The sequence below is a fragment of the Mytilinidion resinicola genome, assembly GCF_010093595.1.
Source record: "Mytilinidion resinicola strain CBS 304.34 unplaced genomic scaffold BDZ99scaffold_10, whole genome shotgun sequence".
NCBI classification, from domain to species: Eukaryota; Fungi; Ascomycota; class Dothideomycetes; order Mytilinidiales; family Mytilinidiaceae; genus Mytilinidion; species Mytilinidion resinicola.
The window spans coordinates 1,631,368-1,645,275 of NW_022985446.1; the positions used below are offsets into that span (position 1 = coordinate 1,631,368).

Consider the following 13,908-nt stretch of genomic DNA (forward strand, 5'->3'; position numbering starts at 1 on the left):
CTGGGGATATCCGAAAGTAGCGGGAGCTGACGGGACCGCGCCTCTGCGCGTTGGCATGTTCGTCTACACTCACTTTTGTCTAGGAAAGCTTTGGAAAATACAGATCCATAGAGAGCAGATATACGACGGTCGCTTGGCCCAATATGGGGAGAGTCTATCTGTCGGGCCTAGGGGCGGTTTGCTGGGTAATACGGCGGTCAGGATGAATCAAGCAGGGCTATGAAGTGGCCGCGAAGGCGAGGTGGCCTCTGAGAAGGCCTTATCGAGAGCGTTAGGAAGTGTCGGTCTAGAAACAAAGCTGTTCTTACTGAAATAATGGCAATAAGAAATCATGGCAGTTCTCCTCCTTGTGGACGTCGAGGTGACGGGGGCGCAGCAGCGCCAGGAGTGCGTGGAGATAAAATGAACTAGAGTTAAGAGAAGTGTCTCCAGAAGGCGGAAGATGATATAGAGAGAGTGGTGAGATAGGCTAGGATGGGTGATGTTTGGTGTTGAGGATGGTGTCGCGGCTTGACCTTGACTCAGGGTTTCCGGCCTACGTGCCTAGCCAATTACAACTTCTACAGAGAGGGGTTGGGGTACGGTGGCCTACCCTGCCTACCGCTGCCTACTGCTGCCTCTAATTAGTACTTATGCCTACGCTCCCTATGTAGTATATAGTCTGCTCGTACGGCTTCACAAATCAAACAGAGTTCACGTCAATTTGCAACCTAAGTCCTTGGTGGTGCGAGGCCGGTTGCCCACGCAGCGACCATCGACGATATTTTGAAACGCACAGCTCGCAGCAAGGAGGCCAGGGCAGAGTAGATTGCTCCCCTTTGGATCAGTGTTATCACTTGGTAACAATTTTGAAGTTTTCGTCTGTCGCCACAGGAGTGAGCCGGTCAGGGGAGCTTTTCGGAGACATTCAGTACATCGCCGCAGACGCACGTCTTCAGGCATTCTTTAGGACGGCTACAAAGCTTGGTGGATAATTATGGCAGGAGTAGAACTAGTAGTGTTTATACAATATCCAGAGTAGTTAGGATGTCCACTACATAGTCCTGAAGCATACTCAGTCTTTACCGGAGGCTTTACAAGCAGGGGGCACCCAGCCCCACCTTTCGGCAAGGTCTTCGGCAAGCTTGCCCGTGGACACACTTAAATTTTGTTGTTCCTCCCTCTACCACCTTTCCTTCTCCACCAACCTTCCTCACCTCACTATCAGCCTTGGACCAGCAGTATCTGGATGGATGCACGCCGATTGACTGCCCCGTGTCTCTCGTTTGGACATGGATATCCGCCGCCTGAAGTTGCTCGACGCTGCCAAATTCTCCGCAGCAGCTCACCTCCACGACGCTGCTTCCTCAACAGCACTCTCGGCCAACGCACTGAAGCAGAAAAAAAGGTCAAGCGTTCTTGAAAAACCGCGCGACCGGAGCACGCTTAATGGTCAGCAATGCCCATATTTTCTGGAACGATATCTTCGTGGACTTCAAAGTTATACAGCTAGCTATTCTTATGGAGCAGATCACGAAGCTCGCTGAAAAGTATGCGAATGGCCAGCCTGCGCATGCGGAGAGTAGCATGCTCGCGGGAGCTTCACGGAGAAGAAAGTTAGCGGTCGGTATCGAACTTTCCGGCACGAAGCTCAAGGGCGTTCCCATCATCGCGCAGCAAACCGAACCAGAGAAGAATCGCCAAGCTCGTCGGTATTCGCGGGAGTTCCACGGAGAGAGCACGGAGCTTGCGCCGTTAATCTCTAGCATTTCCAGCTTCCAGGTATGCCTTCAACTCTTCTTCTCGCCCCCAGCGCTAACTTGGGCAACAACAGGCGATGGTTCGGTAGCCAGGACAAGAGTCAAAGGCCACTCTTGGTTACAAGTTCAGGCGTATTAGACGAAAAGTCATGCACCACAAGGGCTTAGGTGGAAGCAAGTGCGTCAGCTTGAGAGATGATGGTAAATGATCCTCATCTGAGAGGATGCGGTTCCGGGGTTGTCGATGCCCGGCGCAGGGACTCAATCTGCAATTTGATGGAGATGAGGGACCTCGAGATGGATGCAAAAAGAGTTTGAGTGACTATGCCACCGTTCGGCGATGAAGCTGTGGGATCTAGGCCATCCGCGCTCAAGACGAAGATAAGTCTATGCCCTCTTCAGGACAAGGATGGACCGACAAGGAGAAGGTTAGTATGCTGTCCCTGTACGCAACAAACATGACACTAACAGAAGCTGCAGCTCGCCTACATCATGATGCTCACCAATGGCACCTCCATCGACTGGAACAAGCCGCCCGTCTCCGAAGACCGAACACTGATCGCCAAGAGGCAAACCGGATCACTACCGTCAAGTGCAACAGGGCTGTTCTCCTCCGGAGCGCCGAATACTTCGTCAGACTCCAGCACAAGGACCCTAAGGCGGATGTCGTCAACTTTGATCGCCGCGGAGACACGCTTGATGACCTGGAGGTGTGGCTTGGAGCATTCCTGCTAGAGGACACTCCAGCGCACTAGAGAGGGCATCGAAGAGGAGAGGGCTCGTATTAAGGGCGTATGGTAGCAGCGGCACCAATGCCCTGCATCACAGAGATCAAGCATGGGAAGCCCAGCTCGCCGCCAGCTCATCGGCTTCAAGGACGTCCGCAAAGTCGGCCTCAGCGCACTGCCCGGTCACCCAAGGAAGACAAGTCTATCGGTGGAGTGTGTCCGCGAAGCTGGACTGCGATATGGAGGTCATGGCTGACTTTGTCACCGCCATGGCGCATGGAATGTACGAACTCTCCTCCTCCCCTATCCGCTGTGCAGAAATTGATTTTCTGGGAAGAATTCTACGAAGAAGAAAGCTATCGGATGGGAGACGCCGCGATGCATCAGCGCCGTGCGCAGGATCAGCCCCAGCGCAATCCTCAGCCACCCAAGGAAGACAAGTCCGTCGGTGGAGTGTCCGCGAAGTTAGATTACGATATAGAGGCCATGACTAACTTCGTCACCGCCATGGCTCACGTAAAGTACGAAATCTACTCCCTTCGAATCTGCCTCGCAGACATTGACATATTCCGAAGCATTTCACCAGGCAAAGAGCTCCCGCCCTCATACCGTCCGTAGATGGGTCGCTCAAGTGTTGCGCGTGACTAGACTGCCTTCAACGACTATTCTGCTCAGTCTGCACTACTTGTCGTCGTGGTTGTCTATGCTCTCTACTGGAGACAGGCCTTCTGAGGTTGACATGTATTGCACCGTTACTGTTGCTTTAATTCTGGGCAGCAAGTTTCTTGACGACAATACGTTCATCAACGTCAGCGGCATCGCCGTGGCAATTTTGAATGAGATGGAGACGGAGTGGCTTGTTGCAATTGACTTCAAGCTCCATCGCGACCCAAGGGCTGGTGTTCCTGGAATGAGCATTGGAAAGAGTACCAGCTGGTTCGACTCAATCGCCCCAACACGCTTATTCCATCCATACTACAGTGCAGCGCTAGTGGGTTCTCAACCGAGGCCGGGCCGAGGTCAGCGATGAGGCAGTGAGGGAAAGCTAAAGGTCAAGAATATTCGGATAGGTTTGGAGGCGAAGGGAGTTGAAAAGTGAAAAAGGAGAGTGTGTTTAGGAGAAGAGGGAGGTTGCGAGATATAGACATGGTGTCGTCACAAGTTGTTTTCTGATGAAATATGAATGCTACCCGATCTATCTCAGTTGCCCAGAACAGCTGCATAATTATCCAATATCTTTCTTATATGCTACTTTGTGACTTCTAAGTTGTACCTCTTCAGCACAGCGCCCACAGCTATTCTGTGGGCGAGTGTACGGAGTTGAAAGCTGCAATGAGCAATATCAGGTAAACCAGCTCCATGATATACAGAAGCTATTTGTGTTGTTCTAGGGGCTGTGAAGCACGCCGGTTCACAAAAGCCATTCACCCAGCGGTACTTCACACGCGGTTCACGATGCCCACGGACGCGCCTGCACGCAGTATTCACTGTCGCTGAGTGTCACACCACGCAGCAGACGGCGGTAAAGTTCTCCGTTTTTCCGCCAGACCGCGCCTTCTGAAAACTTGATGAAGCCGCCCGCCGTAAGGGCGGCGAAAGCTGCTGTTAGTGAATGCTGCTTTTTGACCACATGTTTCCCCCCGACGGCCACGTACCAACACGTTGAGTTTTGTACATGGCTGCCACATGCTTCCGAACTGCACATCATGCCATAGGCAATCTGTGCAAGCAACGACCGTTCAGTGCGGGACGCATCGTAGGTGCGGCAAGGCTGGTCTCCGGCGCGATTGCTCACCCCCACGGCTGCGGAGCAGGACGCTGAGGATGCACAGCGAGTCCTGATAGTCATTATATAGCATACATGAGCCTGTAACCTCCGCAAATGCGGCGGCCTCTCAGTGACGCAGCGGTCGTAGGCGCTGGGCTGGCCGCTCCCTGGGCCGCATTCCCGCCACCACGACCTCGCGACGTGCCGCCGGAGATCGCGTATGCGTATAGAGTGCCTCTGAGCTCTTCGGTCCCTCCGAGAATATCAGCGACGGCTACAGCTGCTCAGTGCGGGTCGGCTCGTGGCTGCGGCGGAGGCGGAGGCGGAGGCGGAGGCGGAGGCGGCTTGGAGTCGCGATCTCTCGACGCCGCGGCCACACAACGTTGCGCTGGGAATAGACAATGGACTTCGAAAGTGATAGATACCGTGAATGAGATCGTAGAGGCCGCTGATGGGGCGCAATCCCAGTGATGAATCCCTTGCGGGCGCTCGGGGGGGCAAGGCTGGCCGCTTCCTGGGCCGAATCCCCGCCACCACGGGCTCGCGATGTGACGCTGGAGATCGCGTAGGTGTATAGAATGCCTCTGAGATCTTTGGTCCTCCGAGAATATCAGCGACCGCTGCGGCTGCTCAGTGCGGGTGGGGGTTGCGGTCGCGCCGAAGGAGGCCGGGAGTCGCGATTTCGCAACGCAGCGGCCACACGATGCCGCGCTGGGGATGTAGCATGGGATAGAGATGCACTCACGCTCCTGTTGTTACTATGAAGGTGCTCGAAGGCATACCGCTCCTCGGTGAAGGACGCGGGCGGCGCGGTCTAGGGCGGACAGCCGCCGCGCGGGCGAAAGCTCAACGCCATGACTGCGGAACGGCAGGCTGAGGGTAGGAGAAGCCAATATGGCTTAACGGGCCGCCTTACGATGCTATGGGATTGTAGACAGATTGCCCTCTTTTCAGTGACGGATGGCGCTGCTCGTTGCGGGTGCCATAGCTGCCAGCCACGGCCCTGAGGCGGGCGAGAGCTCAACGCCACAACCATAGGACGGCAGGCTGAGGGTCGGAGAGGGCTAGAGAGCTCGGCCGGTCGCCATATGTTGCTATGAGGCTGCAGGAAGGGTAATGGCTTCTCAGTGACGGACGACGCTGCTGGTTGCGGCTGCGACATCCGCCAGGCATGGCCGCGAGGCGGGCTCGGCAACACGCGTACGCCGGGAGACGGCGCTGGATGAAGAGTCACAGAGTGCATCTTAACGAGTCTCAAGTCACAGCAAGCAAAAGGGAAGGGTGCGGGCATGATGGCGGGAAGGGCGGCGGGGCCACGCAGGCCGTCATGGCCAGGCCTGAGGCCACGCAGTCGGGCAGTCTGACGGCATGCGCGCGTACACAACCTCAAATATGAATCCGGACCATTGGAATGCTTCCTTAGAGCAAGAGCAGAACGAGCAGCAAGCCTCTGTGGCGTCTAGCGGCCGGCCAACACCAAGCAGTCTGAGCAGACCTGAGGCCGCGTAGCCGGGCAGCCTAACGGCGAGCGGGCGTCAATAGCTTCAAGAAATGAGCGGACAGCTCGAATGTATCATCGAGGCAAGAGAACAACGATAAGCAAGCTTCAGTGGCGATGAGGTGCCGGTCAACACCACACGTGTTGCGCACAATCCTATCGCGACATCAAGGTGCATCACGACCAGCACAACACCAAGAGCGAGGGCAGCAAAGACAACGACGCAAGTCAACCACAAGCAAGGCAGACACAAGCCGAACTTCAAAAGGATGATTGGTTTCTTCTTCAAGAACCCACACAAGGTGAGTCGCTCAATGAAAAAAAGTAGGGCTGTATCCGACCCGGCGGATTCAGCAGACCATCAAGAGGGTCGCCACAACTCCTAACCGGGTACCATACACCACAGAATCTGTTGAAGACCCTGGGCGGTACCACCTACAACGTGTATTAGCGAGTCGGATTGCCAAAAGGGGAAGAGGAGACACTTATCTTTTTTCCATTAAGGTACCAGGCTGCATGAAGTCGAGTGAAGAAGATCTCCCTAAGGAGAAATGTAGTTAGCCATTCAGTCCGGTCCAGGTCCAGGTCCGGTCCAAGGAAAGCGAGGCGCTGGCGAGGCGCTGGCGAGGCGACGGCGACTGCAGCTGGCTAGGCTGGGGGTGTTGGAGAGGTTGAAGGTTCGAAGGACGGAGTAGCTTAAGAAGGAAAAACTCTGCCAAGACGCTAGTGTAGTAAGCAACGCTAGTTCTTTTAATCGACCCCGGTAGTTCTATTTTCCAGGCGGTGTACACTTCTTCCGAGTTGCCTGAGACCTAGGTAGGACACCAGGGACAGGTCACGAAGCGGGGTATCTCTACTGAGGCACGCTATCTGTCACCTGATCGCTAAAGCTCCGAGTGGCTCTACAGTGCACAGCATCACAAAACAGGCATAGCATCCTCTTCCTTCAGGCCCGTCCCTTCACCCTCAACCCACAGCTCCATGGCCGATATTACGTACGAAGAAGACGAGCACAGCAAGCTGAGAATTAGCCGTCAAATTGACGAGGTCCTGACAGCCGAGCCTGGCGAGCAGAGAAGGATGTACATCTCGTCCGCTTCCAGTACGGCACAATGTCTAATTTGCTAATAGACACACAGCAGAGAGGCGAGTCTGATACCGATCGAGTATACCGAAGTGGAAGCGGAGGCTCACCGCCAGTTGGAGGCTTCTTTCTCGGCAAAGAAGTACGTCAAACACTCAACTACTTGATCATGTCGCTGTACTGACGAATTTTTCAGTGTGGAGGAATGCAAGGGTGAACAGCGCGTGAGAATAAAAGAGGAAGAGGCGATGGCGGGGAACAACTCTGGTCCTACCATTGGAGGAAACGCGGTTGAAGGAAGCCCAATTGCTCCCGCTCCACCGTCTACACAGCCTCAGTGATCAACCCGTTTTTGGTTAGTAGGGACGAGAGGGCTGGGGGCGGAGAATGGGGCGTCGATCTCGTCGACGAGAAGATCCGGAGTGAGGCTGAAGAGATAGGAACATGCCGTGAAGAGATGGGATTCATCTTCCAGGGCCCATCGGAATGAGCTGGGAGACATCAAACCGACGGTGAGAAGTTTGGGTTTGGAAGTTTAGTACGGCCTGCGACATCTCTGGCCTTTAAAATGTGTAACTCTCATGATCCATTTGAATGCCATTCAAGCCTGTTATTGGCCTCTTCACCATTGCATGCTAGTGGTCCATTGAAGCCGTCTGTACGTGCTGATCTGTGATGCCTGAGACATTGACAGTGCTTCTACGCGTGCCGTTTGTCCAGTCATTAAGGTCGAAGCAGTTTCTGGTCTCAAATAGTGCACTGCTGGGTTCATATCCTTCACATCATTGAGCCACTACAGACGGTTGCATCGTATTGTCAGACAACTAGCTCTTTTGACTAGAATTCGACTGTTGAGGAAGCTCATATCTAGAGAGAATTAGAATCGTGGTATCATTTCTACACCGCTGAAACCCCATCTTGAATCAAGCAAAGTAAAAAACTGCATTTAGGCCATCCTCTGTCCCTCAAACAGCCCTCAATAATAACACCCTTCTCCAAAAGTTCTTCCTGTTGACCCAGAAATGAAAGGGTTGATGCTGTAGTGTCTGCCGTCAGGCTGGCGGGAGGAGTCCAGGAGGGCCAGGTGAGCCTGTCTACTGCATCAGCAGCCGGGCAGGATGAGTGAGATTTGAAGGCAGCTGCCCATACCTTGAGCTCAGCGCCTGAACAAGGTACGGGTGTGTTCAGTTGTGGAGGGCGCCATGGGTTGCGCGACGTAGAACTCACAACGCAACGGCGTCAGTCCTGTACCTCGGAAGTCCACCACCAGGGTCGAAAGCGCAGGGAGGCACCACTCGCGGTACCGATCGACGACGGGCTGTTCCAGCGAATACGCCACCGCGTCGAGGAAGCCTTGGGCGGCGCGCTGAAACAAAGAGACGTTAGTTCAAGTCTAGGGGCGTCTGAGAGGCAAGCTACGTACCTCCTGGACGACCTTTGCGCTCAGCTCAACCACTATCTCCAATCGTTCCAGGCGATGGAGCCTGCTAGCCTTGAAGGGCTCAAGATATGAAGGCGAAAGGTGCGGCCAAGCATCCTCGCCAGGGCGAAGAATGACCCTTACGAATAGAGTGGTCTTGTGTGCCAGAGCGCCGCTCGCGATGTAAGTTCGAAGCTCTGGCAGAGTGACTTGTTGCATAGTCTTAATCCGCGTTTTGACGGGCAGTGGCCCTGGGCGTCGTGTCATGGCGGCCGCAGCGGGGGGTGAGGTGGGCAAAGGAGTGGGAGTATTGTGAAGTTCAGCGGACATCGCTCTGAAAGGTTGCTTGTTGCGCGGAGGCTTTCGAGGTGGTGCTTTTACTGTCGAGTTCTCCAGGGAATGGCCTTCTACCGGAAGATGCATTACACGCTATTGAGATCCGCGCATGAGAGAATTGGAAGTCCATTCACCATTAAAATTGCCTCAATGCATCATGAAAGACTCTAATGAAATACAGATCTCTAGAGAGCATGAATTGGAGAAGCTATGGACGCGTATGCTCCACTTATATAGCCGTCATTTGCGGTGCTTTAACACATTATCAAATATGTAGATGATGCGTAAGAAACGGCGCGCTGAATCTTGAGTCCTAGTATCGAGAAACACAGTTTCTGCTGGAAAGCGGGGTTGCAGTCCATCAATGAGTCGATAAGGCTTGCGAAAACCCTTGTGTCCTGGTCCAAGAAGTTACGTCTACGACCTTGATGATCGTTTCTTCTTGATATGTCCAGAAGTGTCTCACATAGATACAGTCATGCGCAGGAAGTTGTATGGGGCCTAGTGATTTTGGATTGTCTGCTATGGTCGCACTCTCATAAAGCTAGAAAGAAAAGCAAGACAAAGAGAGAAGGAAAGCCGTTTCCTCCGTCTGGGCTCAACAATCGTTCAATCGTGCCTGTTTGCCATGTGAAATCTTAGAGCTTGTCCTCCAGACTTCCTAAGTAGAGGTCGTAACGGGAAGGTAGGGATCTATGGCGGTTGTTAGTGGCATACAAAGACATTTGGCGGTAGGAACTACTCACGATTGAGGGTATCGAGAACCTGCTCCCAGGGGCCGTCGGCGATGCGCTCAAAGATGACAGAGGTGTTCTGGATCCTGCCATCCTTGTACCCAATGAGGATGATGTTGACATGTCGGAGGTTCGAGCCGATTGCTGTGAAGAGGCCAATCATCGGGTCTTTGAGGCGCGGGAGGAAATCCAAGGTGACCTGTATGCATCAGTCGTTGGGCCGGCAGGCTGGAGAAGGCTGGGTCGCGTACAATGTTGTCATCCGCCGTATACCCTACAATGAGCTCCAGCTCGTAGACGTTGTCACTGAGGGGAACAAAGAGAGACAGGTAGTCTTCAGGGCACGTGAGGTTATCTATCCATACCCCGAGCCGGACGGTCTCCAGGCGTCGAACCGACGGGATGGCCACATACACTCTGACCTGCTGCTTCAACAGCAGCTCGTTGCCGGACACGGCCTGCAACACAGCCTCTGTGGAAAGGGAGTTAACGCTGGTGTTGGGCGTAGAGCGGGTTGCTGAGGTGGCCATATTGTTTTGATAGAGTTGAATAAGCAAGAGTGAGATTTCGAGAGGAGATGTGATGCTGCAAAGTTGATGCCGCGAAGCTTTAACGACGCAGAAGTAGCAAAGTCGCAGCGGAACGCCATTGACGTCACCTGCAGATTCTTGACGAGATATAGTACTCGTGCGTCTCGGGATTCGGTGCCCGTAATTTGCGGCCTACGCAGACAGACTTGGTTCATTCGAGACCTGGCGCTTTTCAAACTCTATCACCTCTACTCCATCCGTTGCACCATCATACACTCGCCATGGTGGACTCAAACACCCGATCACCCTCTCGCGCGCTCGTTGATGACCTCCTCGATCAGAGTGTCCTTAGGCTGGTCATCTCCGGTACTCCACTCTCCCTGCGACAGTTCAATGATTTCTTGTCCATGGTGCAGGTAAAGACGTGGGCTATGATCGCCGTCGCTGTCGTCATTACTGACCTCCAGCGCCAGAGGGACTACTTGGCGCCCTTTGAGAATCTCGGAGGAGGCAGCATAGTTGCGGCAATCAACTTGACGGTCAACTACTCTACGACTCTGGAAGTGGTAGAATACCCGGGCGTTCCGCTTCTTAAGTAAAGCTACTAACAACATTTGCCCAGTTCTCGACTGCTTTCTTGCCCGCTTGCAACGACTTTGTAGAAGCTCTTAACGAGTTCTGCCCCAGACTGTGCGTCTTCACGATCATCCTACTGAACAACCGGCATGGATCACACCAGAAGACCGTAGCCCTGTACCGTCGACACCTTTCTGAGCAGATATGGGACCAAGCTGGCTTGTTTCACGAGGGTGGGTGTGCCTAGGATATTCCCCTTTATTCTGGTATAGTCGGATTGTTTAGTCACGCCTTTTCCTCAGCCAATGCCACCGGCAGCTCTTACAAGCTTGTGAACTGTAGGTCGAAACAGCCCTATTCCCCTGGCATGCCTTGCTTCTAACTATAGGCAGCTTGTCGCAGAACTATACTCTATACGGGCTTGGAGGGGATTTCACGAGATCTTCTGTGTCCAATCGGGATGTGAGACGGAGGGCCTCGTCTAGTCATGACTCTGGGTACTACGGCTGTTGAAGTCCTTGTCTTCTAGGGTATCTCCGAGGCGCTCGTTCAATGAGGTTCTCTACCTAAAGGAAGGTGGGGTTTTATGGAAAGCTTCTATGGATTGGTCGCGGTCTTCTACTGTGTTTGCTAAGTAGAAGATATGCCTGAGGCGTCTTGGTGTTCCGAAACGAATGATCAAACTCTATTAACATCTTAACAGCTTCTTTGACTCCATAGTCAATCCAAAAGGGTTCTAGCGGCGTAGTTTGCAGTGCATGCACTATTACATCACATGAATTAGTTTTGAGATGGTCGTGAAGCAGAACAGGACTGCGTTCCTATTTCCAAAACCTGGAAGACATCCGTATGACTTCGGGCGTTTTGGATAGAATACAGAATCTACCAGCTTCATATCCATCCTGTCACGCCTCAATCCATGCAACCTCCCCTCAAAACCCGCAGAGAATGCCCACGATTCAAGAACAAACAGCCGAGCCACTGTTCTTACCCTCAGTCCTTCAGTCTCATCCCGGACAGCCACCATGATGAATCAACATAGGTGTTGTTGGCACCGAACATACACTTTTGCCTTCGAATCGACCGATCGTTTGGCAGCTGCGCCGTCCATTCAATGTGTCGTGCCAGGGGGTGTCGAGGTGAGCATGAAGCCGCTCAGCGAGAGAAAAAGGCTTCAGCGGCGCTCCAGAAGTCCGCCGTCGCCTTGCGCACCCAGGAGAGGCCTCGCTCGTAGGTCGTCTCCGTATCAGCCACCTCCACCCACTTCCTGGACCAGACACCGCGGCGCATATGGCGAACCTGGGGTGGGACACGAAAGCGCTTCCACCAGCGCTGCCACTCCCGCTCTTCTCCCTCCAGGCAAACCACATCTCGTACAGGTTGGTGCAGCCCTGCTGAACGAGCCGCTCGATGTCGTCGATGGTGGGTAGCTCCTGGGCGAAATCGACGGAGTCGAGGACCGCTCCTGGGTCTTCATAGGGTTGGGTATGGTGGTTCAGCATGAACTGCCGCCTGTGTTAGCGCTGCTAGGTATAGGACTGTCGGTAGAACTCAGCATACCGACATGACGCCGTAGAGTTGATATCAGAGTGGGGATCAATCAATCAATCAACTTTGACGTCTCCAAGTTGATTGATTGCTTCGTTGAACAGGCTGTGATTGATTTGATTTGATTTGATTAATTTCTGAGATGCTCAAGTTGAGTTGATGAGATTGATACTTTTTGACCCCCAAGTTGAATTGATTGGTTTGATTGATAGATTGATTGATAAGTTGATTACTACTTAGGAGGTTTGATGCCAATTCGACGCCAGGAGCGTATAGATTGCAGAGCACTAAGTAACTCAGGCTTCATATTAAGGCGTCGTACGCCCAGGAGATCGCCAAGTTCGCTGAAAATTCTCTCACAATCAGCTGAGGAGGCTGGGATGGAGTAGATATCAAGGGCTAGCTGGCCTAGAATAGGATAGCGATCTCTTGTGATAACCCAGTACTGAATAGGGTCCTTCGCTAGTGGGTTGTCCTGTTTCAGAGTTGGCTCGCGCTTCCACCTCTCGTACTCGTCGTCAACAGTTTCCTCCATCTCCTGCTTGCCCTCCTCCATAGAGTTCCTAAGGAAGTCTGCTCGGTCGTTTGTAGGGCTTGTTCGACAGCGTTTTGCAGGCCTCACATCAGGAGACAAGGTAGGAGATGCTGCGCCAGCAGCCTTTGCAGCCACCTTATCCTTATGTGCCTGCCACAGCAGCCGGAAGGAGCTATAGCCATTTGAAAGCCAGTTCTTATACAGATATGGCCCATCGCGCTTTGTATTATGATCCTTCGGCACCTTCCATAGCCCCTCAAGCGCGTGTTTGTATGCTGGATAAAGTATTGTAGCTGCAAAATAGATAGGGGTGTCTTCTGTCTTCCCGTAGTAATCCGCGAGCTTCTTATGGGCGGTATTAACGTTAATAACTAAGTGATCTTCGGGTGCATCTAGATCCTCGTAGTCAATAGCCTTAAGCCTCTCCTTCTGCTCCTCAAGGGCCGAGAGTAGCCATTCGAATGTGATGAGAACTTCCCAAATAGCTCCGTAGCTACCAGCTGAACCTCTGCCCTGTAGCCACGTTGTTGCATCCTTAAACGGCTTAAGCAGCTGCTTATACTCTGTAATTGTTGCCCAATTACCTGCATTTAGCCCTCGCTCCTCAATAAAGCACCGCGGTTTCTCCTTCTTTGTATCCTTGCGCCGAGATGCTGCTTCAATATCGTATTCCTCGAGCTTCATGTGTATATACGCGTCGAGAGGGCCTTGGAGCTCGCAGGCGCGCTCAAAGCAATCGTAGTAAGAGTTCCACCGAGTTCTGACAGGCTTAATAAGCTCCTTTGGTTTATAAGATTCGTTGCGGCGCTTCAAGTCCTCTGCCTGCAGCTTAATGAACAGCTCTCGGGCTTATGGAGAGGCGCTAATAGATAATATAACGTCGAATAGCACCCCGATAGGCCCGGCTTTCCTCCACTCTGCCATCAGCAGTTCTTCTTCCTATATTACTGTTAGCGCAATGTAGAATAGCAATAAGATTAGAGACGTGATTTTACCCGTATATTCACGTCCATGCTCTTAAATACCTCCTTATCCTTACCCCATATAATTGCTTAGGCAGCTAAGTTGAGAATATGGCAGGTACAGCGTAACCGACGCTGGGAGATGCTGAACTCGAACTCATCGGCCATCGCTATTAAAGCAGTGTCGTTGTTTATGGCGTTGTCAAGTACAAAGTAGCCAAGGCGCTCAGCATCAATTTTAAACAATTGTAACGTTGAGCTGACTATCTCCGCGATGTTCTTGCCTGAGTGCTGGCCTAGAAGAACAGGCAGGCCTAACAAGTAGTCCTCTGGCCGGCCATTCTCGTTTAGATGATGTACACATATCCCAGTGAGCGCACGCTTGTTGCCAACTGAAGTCCAATTATCGAATGATATGTGGATGAGGCTAGTCGCCTGCTGGAGGTGTTT

General features: G+C 52.8%; 6 protein-coding genes across 6 annotated transcripts; 4 read left to right on the forward strand and 2 right to left on the reverse strand.

Annotated features, from left to right (window-relative positions):
* Window positions 1-1,428: 1,428 nt before the first annotated feature.
* BDZ99DRAFT_521147 (uncharacterized protein) lies at window positions 1,429-2,494 on the forward strand (the record flags this gene model as incomplete). The annotated part of the gene is made up of 2 exons (XM_033725595.1): window positions 1,429-1,761; window positions 2,099-2,494. 2 exons carry the CDS (start codon window positions 1,429-1,431, stop codon window positions 2,492-2,494), a joined length of 729 nt encoding a protein of 242 aa, XP_033576796.1.
* Window positions 2,495-2,551: 57 nt separating this feature from the next.
* Window positions 2,552-3,497, forward strand: BDZ99DRAFT_521148 (uncharacterized protein; the record flags this gene model as incomplete). The annotated part of the gene is made up of 2 exons (XM_033725596.1): window positions 2,552-3,081; window positions 3,143-3,497. 2 exons carry the CDS (start codon window positions 2,552-2,554, stop codon window positions 3,495-3,497), a joined length of 885 nt encoding a protein of 294 aa, XP_033576797.1.
* An 852-nt stretch (window positions 3,498-4,349) lies between these two features.
* BDZ99DRAFT_477194 (uncharacterized protein) lies at window positions 4,350-4,706 on the forward strand (the record flags this gene model as incomplete). Its single annotated transcript, XM_033722099.1, has 1 exon — window positions 4,350-4,706. The coding sequence occupies one exon, from the start codon at window positions 4,350-4,352 to the stop codon at window positions 4,704-4,706; it is 357 nt and encodes a 118-aa protein (XP_033576798.1).
* Window positions 4,707-7,973: 3,267 nt separating this feature from the next.
* On the reverse strand, window positions 7,974-8,504 carry BDZ99DRAFT_521150 (uncharacterized protein; the record flags this gene model as incomplete). Its single annotated transcript, XM_033725597.1, has 2 exons — window positions 7,974-8,183; window positions 8,241-8,504. 2 exons carry the CDS (start codon window positions 8,502-8,504, stop codon window positions 7,974-7,976), a joined length of 474 nt encoding a protein of 157 aa, XP_033576799.1.
* A 730-nt stretch (window positions 8,505-9,234) lies between these two features.
* On the reverse strand, window positions 9,235-9,837 carry BDZ99DRAFT_521151 (uncharacterized protein; the record flags this gene model as incomplete). The annotated part of the gene is made up of 3 exons (XM_033725598.1): window positions 9,235-9,266; window positions 9,320-9,506; window positions 9,559-9,837. The coding sequence occupies 3 exons, from the start codon at window positions 9,835-9,837 to the stop codon at window positions 9,235-9,237; spliced, it is 498 nt and encodes a 165-aa protein (XP_033576800.1).
* Window positions 9,838-10,118: 281 nt separating this feature from the next.
* On the forward strand, window positions 10,119-10,660 carry BDZ99DRAFT_521152 (uncharacterized protein; the record flags this gene model as incomplete). The annotated part of the gene is made up of 2 exons (XM_033725599.1): window positions 10,119-10,403; window positions 10,460-10,660. 2 exons carry the CDS (start codon window positions 10,119-10,121, stop codon window positions 10,658-10,660), a joined length of 486 nt encoding a protein of 161 aa, XP_033576801.1.
* Window positions 10,661-13,908: the final 3,248 nt, after the last annotated feature.